The following is an 11732-nucleotide window of genomic DNA, read 5'->3' on the forward strand; positions in this document are numbered from 1 at the left end:
TTTTTGTGTGAATGTACTTAAAGAAAAATATTAGAAGTTTAACTAATGTATATGTAATCACTTTAGATATTTTTACAATTTTTTTGGAAGATTTTTAATCATTTTTTGAAAATATTTACAAGAATTTTCTTGCCAAATTTGGGGATTTTTTTTAAATATAAATTTTAAGGAATAATTGGAATTTTCTTCCTGAAGGTTTTGCAAATTTTCAGAAACTTGGGAAATTTTTTGCTGAATTTTTGGATTTTTTTCATACAAGGAAGCAATATTTTTTGGTGCCCATAAATAAGGACAACAGGAGGGTTAAAACATTTGATTTCTGAGCTGAACATGTGTGGAGAAGACCTCAAATGGGTGATTTATGAAACCTGCTGGACAGTGAAATTACATGTCCCATATAACTCATCAAATTAAAGGACAACATCCTATACATTTTCAAATATAGAAAACGGACACTTCTAAATACAAGAATGATTTGCAGATAGCACATATTGTAACACTGGCAGCTACTGCATCCACCATGGGGCAATAAACATAATGGATACTCTTTTCATTATATGAATGACTTGTATCAGGCAAATACATAAAGTATTTAAGACCTTCTCCAGCTATAAATGGACTGGAGAGGCTCATTGTTAAATCTATGGAAAGATAAAATCAATGCTGACTTGCTGAAACTGTACAACTCTGCTTCATCCTGCTTCCTGTCTTTATTTCCTTTATACTGCGTAAGACGTAGGCTGTCTACACATGGAATTTATGATGAACCATTATACTAATACATTTCCCCGGCAATGCATGCATTCTGTATCTGCTGCTGATTTTAGTTGCTGCAGCTCACTTGGTGATATAAAGTTGTGAAACGGCTTTTTTTTTTTTTTTAAAGGTTTTAATCTTGTCTCTTCTTCCTTTGTTCCACCCTCCTCCTCCCTCTCCGTCCTTCTGTTCCTGCTTCTCCCAAAACACATTTACTTTCTCTCCTTCATTAGACCCAGAATGTGATGTATGACCTGGTGTCAGAGCTGCAGGAGCGCAGTGAGGAGCTGGACAAGCGTATCGGCACATTGGAGGACAAGCTGGACTCGGTGACGGGCAGCCTGCAGGCGCTGCCCTGCCTCATCTCCCAAGCCATAACCCAGCAGCAGCAGGACTTCCTGGACGGCTTTGTTCACCGCTTTCGTCCGGCTTCGCTAGCCTCCGAGCGCTCTGAACGCTCTGAGCGATCCTGGACTTCCACCGCCCGTAGGCGGCGCTCTCCCTCCACAGCCCCACACACCTCCTCCGATAGCGGATAACCTTGACAAACCCTCTGCAATCACCTTCGGGCCCCGCCTTTCCCCAAACCAATGCGTCACCTCATTCTGTCCCGTTCACAGCTGTCCCCGTGTCCGCTGGCGAGTCCATGTCTGGACTAGTAATGAACCCATGTCTTGACCCCTGACCTGATCCTTGCCTTTATTCTCTCCTCCCCACTCATCCCCTCTGCCCTTCCTCCCCACCCAACAAAAAATCCAAAAACCAATTCCTCTGTGACTGAGCCTCTCAGCACAGCTTGGATTAGAGCTACTGGGAAAGAACAAAGAAAGGCAAACAAGACTTAAATCAAGAAAAAACACAAATGCATCCAAAAAAGAAAAACTGAAAAAAAAATATTTAAAAAATGACTGAAAAACCGAGATAAAGTAGAGATATGGTTTATGTTTTAGCCATTGTATGGCTGTCCAAGTTAGCTTTTTGTAAAAGCCCTTGTATAGTTAAAAAATGACTGAGTTCAGGGTCGCTGGGGTGAGAGCTGGCTATCACACCGGAGAGTCCTTAACCACGAGGGGGAAGTTGGTCTGTGGAGCTGAGAGCCTCGGCTCACCTGCTGGCCCTCAGAGGCCATGGAGGACATCTGTCCACCCATCCGTCCGTCTATCTGTTGGTCCGGTGAGGAGAGCGAGACAAACCATTGGATTTCCCTTTCAAAAGACTAGTGTCATGGATTCTTTCCCATAGATTAGGGTGAAAGCTTTAGGAGAGGCTATGAAAGCTCTGACTTCCGGTCAGAGTTTGAAAATGCACTTAAAGGGGAGGGGAAACTGTCACACAAAAGAATAGCAAAGGGGATGCATATGGCATTACTACTGGGTAGGAAAAATTTACACAATTGCCAACTTCAAGGTATCGGCTTCCTTGTTCTTACCAAGGGAAAAATGAGAGCGACTATCTTTTTTAGTTACATATTGACATGTGATTTTTCAGTGCCTGAATGTATAAATAGTAGAGGGTTATTTAATTACTAATTTCAGAGCTTTTTTACGATGTTAACAGTCTGAATACAGCATTGCATTCCTTTTTCAGATACATTCCTCTCCAAAAATTTAAAGAAAATGTCTTAATGTAATGCATAACATTGCCTCCATTACACCGCAACTCTAAATGTTTTGAAAAGCCTTTTTTTTTTTTTCCCAATTTCTACTAACACAGTGAGAAATGAAACAGATCAGAGAGTAAGCGACAGTGAGACAGACTGAGAGAATATCTGTGAGTGTGTTTGTCAGAGAATGAGTTCACTTTTAGCTCAATGCTGCACACTCATACACACAACAATGGAATATGTAGTAGTCTACCTTTCTCACCAACACTAATTGGAGCTTCCCATGGTCTTCAGAAAATGGCATGGCTCGAGGTATGCTGTTTTACGGCCAAACAGGCACACATCACTGGTCAAAACTGAGACACTAACCCAGCTCTTTTGCATGGTTCTGTGCAGACAATGACAATGGATCACAAGCTTCCTTGAATGGCTTGATTATTTATCATGATTTTGATTTTACTATGTTTACCTTTGTTCGTTTGTTGCATTTTTCTTTATTTTTTCTTACAATTTTTTCTAATTTCCTTTTTTTTTACTAGGATACCTAGGGTTTTTTAGAGTCGGAGAAGCTAGAGAGTTGCAGTAATGTGATTCTGTAATGCATTCCCTGTTTAAAATACGAGGTGAGGTAAAATCACTACTACTAAAGAATCCTGAGAGGATACAAATAAAAAGTGCTGAAGAAACTTTGACGGTTACAGAACAGTGAATTGACCCCTCAGTAAATATAAAAGAACAGTTTGACATTTTGGAAAAAGCACTTTTTTGCTTTCTTGCTGGTGTTAGATTGTTACCATTATCGTGTCTGTATTGACATTAGCTTTAGATTAGCTTAGCTAGCTGGTTAGATTCAGCAAGTCATTTACTGTCTGCATCTGAGTAGTTTAACAGTTAGCAGTTAGCCAGGCTTAATTTAAATCTATCGAAGCCTGTCTGCTATCACTACTAGTGATTGGTTTGGTTTTATGAGTGACTGCAGTGACTCCTTAACCAACTGGCTAAGCTAACTGGCTTCCCGCCATAGATTCATGTTTACTCTACAGACCTGAAGGTAACTGTCAGCAGGAAAGCAGAATGTTGAGCTTTGAGCGTTGTCGGACCTCTATTTTGTCTTTCTAGATGACTCCATGATACATGAGAGATCGGATAATATAGAAAATATGAAAGGCATGGTGTATGATGCATCCTAGAGTTGTGATGACTTGCAAGGTTTTTGATTTGAAGATGAATATTTAGGATCTTCTTGAAGCACATGTGAAGAGCAGAAGAGAAAGTCAGCGGGTTAGCGGGCTAGCATGCTGTAGTTTGAATGGTAGATAATCCGAGTCCCACAAGGATGTTAGTGCTAAAAAAAATCATCTTTATGGCCCCTTAAGCTAACGGACAAATAGGATCATTATTATTTCCTGGGTCTTAATTATTTCCAAGCTGCTTTAGGCTTAACTGGGTCTAAGTCAAACCCTGTGAGACAGTGAACGAGTCCACTCTCCCACAGGCTCTGGACTGTCCAGAGAGCACTTCATTTAAGAACATACTCAGTTTGCTATGAGTGGAACTTAATCAAGCATGAATATTAGCTTTTTTCCTTTCAACTTGAGTTGATGAAGCATGACTCTTTACTGCCCCCACCTCTAGCCACTTCTTATACAGTGCTACACTCCGCCCTGTTAAGTATAAAGGGATCCATCGCGCCATTACAGTCTCTGTTTCAATCAGTGTCATCCAGTGAGTCACGACGGCTAATGGAAGACTATCTGCTTGATTATGACCTCACCTGCCCGTCCGTATCTAAGGTTTCCACCTGTTCATTACTTCTGAGGTTTAGCGCCACGTTTGTCATCTGTCATCATTAAGAACATCAATCCCCAATACACAAAGAGGCTTCTCAAATGGCCTGCAGCAAAGACCTTTAAGTGGTTCAAAAAAAAAGAAAGAAAAGGAAGTAGCGGAGGGAACCCCTGGTCATGTTCCATTTTGCACTTTGTGTGTAATATTCAGTTACACCAGGAAGGATAGCAGATGCTGCAGTGTTGTCCCCAGAGAGAGGTGACGGTGCTAGTGTTTAGGGCTTCATCCTTCATCAGGCAGCAGGAAAGGGAGAGCTGGCTGAAAAAAGATGAGAGGGACAGCTCATTTACTGAAAGGCATCAGTTTTGGCCCGGAGGGGGGGGTTGTGAACAGCAAGAGTGGGTGTCCTGTAAATATGACCTCATTGTAGATGTCGCCAATTAAGCAGGACAAATGGTGAACCGCAGGAGTAAAGGTAGCTGGGTACAACGCACAGCATGCAATAGGGATGTACTAGAAAAACAACATCCAGAAAGGATATATGCAGGGTTTGCAATTCTGGCAAGCTAAAAGATTTTATTAATTTCACACTTGCAGGTGGGAATATAATCCAGGTTCTGTGGGGTTCAATTTTATTTATTTTTTTTACACTGTTGTAATGGTTTGTTTTCATTGACAAAGACCTGCCAAAATACCATTCCAATATTTAATGACCCAATTTTCTACACTAGAAAATGAAAAAAAAAGAAAACAGACTTCACTAGCAAGGGCCACACCATCAATTTGAAGCTTGATTGTTTATTTCAAGAGATACAAGAGATTATGTTGGCGATGACTGAGTTGAGCTGAATTAGACCCCCTGAAGCCTCCCATAAGAAAGAAATGAAGAGTGGCTGTAATGTAGGTCTTGAGAGATGTAACGGATGAGACGTGAATATACTGCAGCCCCATGGCCTTGATTAGGTGGCCTGAAACTTCTCAGCTGATGGCTGCATCAATACGGAAGGAGCGGCCAGAGAACATGCTAGGACTGTGGGTGCCGTCAGGACTTGCTCAAAGTTGAAGAGGAATCGGGATAAGATTGCGACTTGACCAGTCTCTGTAGCGAACTAAGTGTTGGAATGCAAAGCATTGTGAAATTTTTTTCTGGTTTGTATATGGTGTACAACAGATTTGTAAGGGCTTAGGCATGAATCTAGTTTGAAGTACATGATGAGCATAAACTACCCACTTGATTGGTTTGGCTTTGTTTGAATGAATAGACCAGGTGGTCTTTGGAGATGGAGGAAGGTCGAGATAAGATGCGCAGTTAAAATGACGGTGTGAATTGAACTTGACTTGTCGGTTGAAATTGCAATGGACTCTGCGTTGCAGAATCAATAAAACGATGATGTGTACACAGTTAAGTATGCAAAAAGAGGCACACGGATGATGTTATGAGAGTTTGAACTAATGGCAAAAGGACAGATGGTCTTTGGCTGATTTTGCTGTGTGGAGCTGATGTCCTGGATTTCTGTTGAATTTGAGAGGGAGAGAAATTGCTAGTAATGGTGGATGAAGGAGAGGAACTAGAGGATTGTTGCAGTTTGTCATGTGATCTAGCTCCAGGAGTTGAAAGAAGTTGGAATACATTAACTTTGTTGTCAGCACAGTGGCAGGTACTTTCTGAAGACCCGCAATAGTCCGGTTGGAGATTTAATGTGGAGGAACATCGCCAGAAGATCTGTCGGAAGTGTAGGAGCACCCCAACTGTTTCCAGACATGACAGCTTCTCTGGACGCTTACCTGCTTCAGGAATCGCGCCAAGGAGATCTGTAGCCGGGCTGAATGTTTCTTCATGAAGCAGTCCGTGGTTTACTAGAACTTTCAGACTGGCAGCGTGGCTAAGTGACGAAGTGTGTTGCTCTGTGCACGAGAAGCTAGAATGAACAAGTGGAAAGGGCAGAGTGGTGTGTATAGATGTACGAAAGGAAGGGGAGTGATTGAGGTGTGGTCCTGCTCCTGAACCTCAGCTAAAGATTTTATCTCCATACAGTATTTTGTAGTGAAGTGAGGGACATTCATGATGTTATTCTGATGATGGTAGATGAGTCCGAGTGATAAATGCATCCCAGAGTCTTTTATTATCCTAAGAAGTAGGCTTTCCTCATAGAGCAGGCATCAGAACACACTTCTGCTGAACAATAAGAGTGAAAAACCCCCAAAACTGAAAAAATGTAACCCAATCATTGTTCTGTGTACACTGCCACATGATGCATAATGTACGTAGTAGCACTGGAATAAATCAACTTTTAATGGATGGCAAATGGGTTTAACATGTTCTCTGTATACTGTTCATTGTTCCTTCACTTTGCAGGTGAACTTTTGTCCTAACAAGGAGAGACATCAAGGTCAAACCATTAAAGACTATCTTCAGCTATGACCAGCACTCTTTTTTTTTTTTTTTTTTTCCAGTTAATTTAAACTAATATTTTGCACTGTTCTGCCCTGAGAGGAAGAAAAACGGCAGCGGCTTAGATCCAAATGTGGCACTTGAAAGGTGGGTTGGCAAATGTGTTGACAGATTCAGACATCACACCTTTTGTCCTGTAAAACCGTGAGGCGGGGGTGTCCTGGAGGGTGTCCTAAAACAAGATTGCAGGAGGATGTATTGATACCAACATAAACAGCGCTCCAGAGGACACACAGCTGCTGGGGCGCTGTTCCAAGGAGAACTATGGGCCGTACACAACTCGACACGCGCTCACACACGGAGCCATTAATGCTCAAATAACAAGCTACTATTCATGTCCACATGCACAAACAAGGCTCAGCCTCGTTAATTACAACCAAATCAGGAGGGACTTGGCAGCAGAGTGATATCCCGCAAGAGTGTTGGAGGCAGTCACCCTGCAGTTGTTGCTACACAACCCCACAGACGTACAGCAGTGGAAACACAGGGAGCAGCTCCTCAGCTGTCCAGTGGGTGCAGAGTAATTGAAATATTGCTTTTATTCTATACAGCTATAAAGATCATGATAGCCAGGTCATGTTCGCAAAGGATTCTCAAACATTTTTACTTGGTAAAATAAATATCAACTAAATAAATAATAGATTCAAAACGATGCCTCATAGTGCAGGTCAGAGAATCCAGAGTGTCCAGAGAATCTAAGCCTGCCTTTATTTCCTTCTCTAACAATGTCTCTTAATGAGCACAGCTACTCCTTTTTCTTGTGCTTAAGTGTGAAAGGCAAGAAAAGAGGCATCAAATTACCAGCTGCTTCCCCTAGAGGGTACTGAAGATCAGCCAGCAGACCAGAAAAGGACGCAGGTTGCAGAATTCTGAGGATGAGCCTCGGAGTCCGGAAAGAAAGGAGTGTTGAGGATCATCCGAGAGAGTGAAAAGGTCCTTTAGGGGCAGCATGCGGCAAGCAGGAGGAAGAATTTTATTAATTTATTGAATTTGTTACTTACAGGCCCCACTCTTCTCTCTGTCTGACCAAGGAGATGGTAGCTAGTAGCTGCATTATGCTTAATGCCCCGCTCATCGCTTTCACCTAATGTGGTCTGGCGTGCACTTTGGGAAGTTAGAGAGACCAGCAGTATTGATTTTGGTTTTTGGCCGTTTTAATGTACGGTGTGTAGTGGTGGAGAGTGGGTGTGAAGGGCCTCTTCATTCCACCAAATGTTTTTTTGAGCATCATTTGTTTCAGCATTCATCAAGTCTGTCTTTCTCTCCCTGTCTTTCTATCTCTGTCTGTCTATCTGCATCTTTTTGTTTGCAATGTCTCTTTAATGTCCAGTTGTCTCACAAACCGCTCCTCCGGGTAAATGTGTAGAAAAGTTCAGGGTTGCATATGTGTAATGGCTTGAGAGAGCTTAGGCAGAATGAACAGAGAAGCTTCCTGCTTCATTTAGCTGTGACGGAAGAAAAGAGCTCTTTGAAAGCCCTCGAGCTACGTGTCAGCTCTTCAACCGTGAAAGGGTACATGCATGGACCTACAGTGTGAATGTGCACAGTGGCACTCAGATACACTCATACAGTAGAATGTATACATGTAACATCTCATGAATCTTGACAGAATCATTAAACTCAAAGCTAAAAGCTCCAATCTATGATCACATCTCACGTACAGTGATGGGTTTTTTTTTTCACAAATTTTCCCTATACAGCCGCTAAATGCTTGACCTGAAGACTCAGCGCTCATCTCTGAAAGCTTGATCTTCCATTACAGCACAGTTTAATGGGACACAGTCAGGTTAACCAGTGATGTGAGGAAGTCCTCTGGAAAAAAAAAGGACCCACATTGATGAAATCATTGATAGGATGTTAATGACTCACATTTGATAATATACACACGTGGACAAAATTGTTGGTACCCCTCAGTTAAAGAAGGAAAAACCCACAATTCTCACTGAAATCACTTGAAACTCACAAAAGTAACAATAAATAAAAATTTATTGAAAATTAAATAATCAAAATCAGCCATCACTTTTGAATTGTTGATTAACATAATTATTTTAAAAAACAAACTAATGAAATAGGGCTGGACAAAAATGATGGTACCCATAACTTAATATTTTGTTGCACAACCTTTTGAGGCAATCACTGCAATTAAACGATTTCTGTATTTGTCAATGAGCGTTCTGCAGCTGTCAACAGGTATTTTGGCCCACTCCTCATGAGCAAACAGCTCCAGTTGTCTCAGGTTTGATGGGTGTCTTCTCCAAATGGCATGTTTCAGCTCCTTCCACATATGTTCAATGGGATTCAGATCTGGGCTCATAGAAGGCCACTTTAGAATAGTCCAACGCTTTTCTCTCAGCCATTCTTGGGTGTTTTTGGCTGTGTGTTTTGGATGGTTGTCCTGTTGGAAGACCCATGACCTGCGACTGAGACCAAGCTTTCTGACACTAGGCAGCACATTTCTCTCCAGAATGCCTTGATAGTCTTCAGATTTCATCGTACCTTGCACACTTTCAAGACACCCTGTGCCAGATGCAGCAAAGCAGCCCCGAAACATTACTGAGCCTCCTCCATGTTTCACCGTAGGGACAGTGTTCTTTTCTTCGTATGCTTGGTTTTTGAGTCTATGAACATAGAGTTGATGTGCCTTTCCAAAAAGCTCCAGTTTGGTCTCATCTGTCCAAAGGACATTCTCCCAGAAGCTTTGTGGCTTGTCAACATGCATTTTTGCAAATTCCAGTCTGGCTTTTTTATGAGTTTTTTTCAGCAGTGGTGTCCTCCTTGGTCGTCTCCCATGAAGTCCACTTTGGCTCAAACAACGACGAATGGTGCGATCTGACACTGATGTACCTTGGCCTTGGAGTTCACCTTTAATTTCTTTGGAGGTTGCTCTGGGCTCTTTGGATACAATTGGAACGATCCGTCTCTTCAATTTGTCATCAATTTTCCTCTTGCGGCCACGTCCAGGGAGGTTGGCTACTGTCCCGTGGGTCTTGAACTTCTGAATAATATGAGCCACTGTTGTCACAGGAACTTCAAGCTGTTTAGAGATGGTCTTATAGCCTTTACCTTTAAGATGTTTGTCTATAATTTTTTTCGGATGTCCTGGGACAATTCTCTCCTTCGCTTTCTGTTGTCCATGTTCAGTGTGGTACACACCTTTTCACCAAACAGCAGGGTGACTACTTGTCTCCCTTTAAATAGGCAGACTGACTGATTATGAGTTTGGAAACACCTGTGATGTCAATTAAATGACACACCTGAGTTAATCATGTCACTCTGGTCAAATAGTTTTCAATCTTTTATAGAGGTACCATCATTTTTGTCCAGGCCTGTTTCATTAGTTTGTTTTTTTAAATAATTATGTTAATCAACAATTCAAAAGTAATGGCTGTTTTTGATTATTTAATTTTCAATAAATTTTTATTTATTGTTACTTTTGTGAGTTTCAAGTGATTTCAGTGAGAATTGTGGGTTTTTCCTTCTTTAACTGAGGGGTACCAACATTTTTGTCCACGTGTGTAAATAATCCAGCACAGTAGCTCTCTGGTTGACACTCCAACAGAGAAACAACGTACAACACAGCTGTGGTTACAGAATCTCTCTCCACTTTCATCACTCCAGTATTTTGAATGTAATTAACTTCTCAAAACGACACAAAACATCGAACAAAGATACTAAGAATTTGACTGATTGTATTTTTCTTCTTCCGATTTTCTGTACATATCACAAATAATAATGTGAATAGGCTTGGATATCAAGAATTAACAGACAATTCAAAATTCTTTATGAAGAAAACAGAGATATAAAGCACAGAATGATTTTTTAAAAAATTAATTGCAAATATACACATGCATGCATATTCAACAAAGGAAATGAAAGTGCCTCAGAGAAGGTAGAACCACAGTTAGGATGATCTTAATGGCCTAAAAAGGAAAACAAACATGTTCTTGTCCGTTACCAAAACTTCCCACTTTCCTTGTTACTTGTTTGGCTAAAGATCAATACTTTCTCTTATTTGTCTGGTATGTAATACATTAAAAATGGGAGAAGGCTTAGCTGAGCTTAGCTTGGATTTTTCCTGTCACACTATCATCAGGACAGTTTTTTCTTTTAGCCAGTGCTTTGGTTTATGTAGGCCAGCAACAAACAAAACAAGTGACTTTCCCTTCAGCCTCAGCTGTAGTTTGTGTTTGGTGCTAATTAACAAATGTTAGAAAGCTAGAACACTACATGTGTGAGAATTTAGCTCAAAGCACCATTGTGTCTCAGTGCAGTCACCCAGAAATGACTGTAGACTGCAGTGGTGTGTTCAGGCTACCAGTGAAAAAAATAAATGGCTACAAGTCATTTTCAGAAGCTGGGGTCATTTGTATGTGTTTCGCCATTTCCACCTCCTTTCACTTGAACCACTATCTCCTGTTTTGCTCTTCCTAAAAAATGGGGAAAAAAAGACTATTTTTTGCTGCTAGCTAATCCCGATTGCAGTTTCATCAACAACTTGACTTGAGCAACGCTCAACGGCGACTCGGCAACAATGTAACTGGCTGTGAATGTCCTTCTTGTAACTTTGCCTCTAGTAGTGTAAAAAAAGCATCAGTCCTGTTTCACCTCCAGACAAAGCCCAGCTAGCTGTTTCTCGCTGTCTTTATGCTAAGTTAAGCTAACAGCAATGCTGTAGTTCATATTCACTGTACTGATATGAGAGCAGTATCAGTAACACTGAATGTAATTTCAATTATTTTGACATTTCCCTTATTCATACGGGCAGATTAAAGCTCCCCCATTGTGCCCCTTTCCAGAAAGTGAATGAGCCTCACATGTCCCTAGAATATGTCTTTATTTTGACCATGATATTATAACTCCTGATTTTAGTTCTGTTCTAAACATGCTGTTTCAGCTTTACATACACCTGAGCTGCTACTGGCCACGCCCCCTTCAGGAAGAAGACTCTCCCTGCATTTGGACTTGACAGAGTAAGGCTAAACAGTTGACAGTACTGAAGCTAGAACAGCCATGAGTGAGTGTGTGAGAATAGGATTTTCGATTACTTCTGTCTGAGCAGTCATTTAAGATGGAAACATGTTGAATTCGCAACAGGGTCATTGCTATGTAACTCATGTCTATGGCACATTGGAC

General features: G+C 41.2%; 1 protein-coding gene across 2 annotated transcripts in view; it reads left to right on the top strand.

Annotated features, from left to right (window-relative positions):
* The window catches only part of kcnn1a (potassium intermediate/small conductance calcium-activated channel, subfamily N, member 1a), a 58671-nt gene extending 52102 nt beyond the window's left edge, over positions 1 to 6569 (top strand). For both annotated transcript variants that reach the window (XM_022200706.2, XM_022200708.2), the window contains one exon: positions 990 to 6569. In XM_022200706.2, coding sequence (XP_022056398.1) covers positions 990 to 1295 — 306 coding nt within the window. In that variant the 3' untranslated portion in view covers positions 1296 to 6569. The remainder of the gene's footprint in view (positions 1 to 989) is intronic.
* Positions 6570 to 11732: the final 5163 nt, after the last annotated feature.

This window comes from Acanthochromis polyacanthus, chromosome 9 (assembly GCF_021347895.1).
Source record: "Acanthochromis polyacanthus isolate Apoly-LR-REF ecotype Palm Island chromosome 9, KAUST_Apoly_ChrSc, whole genome shotgun sequence".
In the NCBI taxonomy this organism is placed as follows: domain Eukaryota; kingdom Metazoa; phylum Chordata; class Actinopteri; family Pomacentridae; genus Acanthochromis; species Acanthochromis polyacanthus.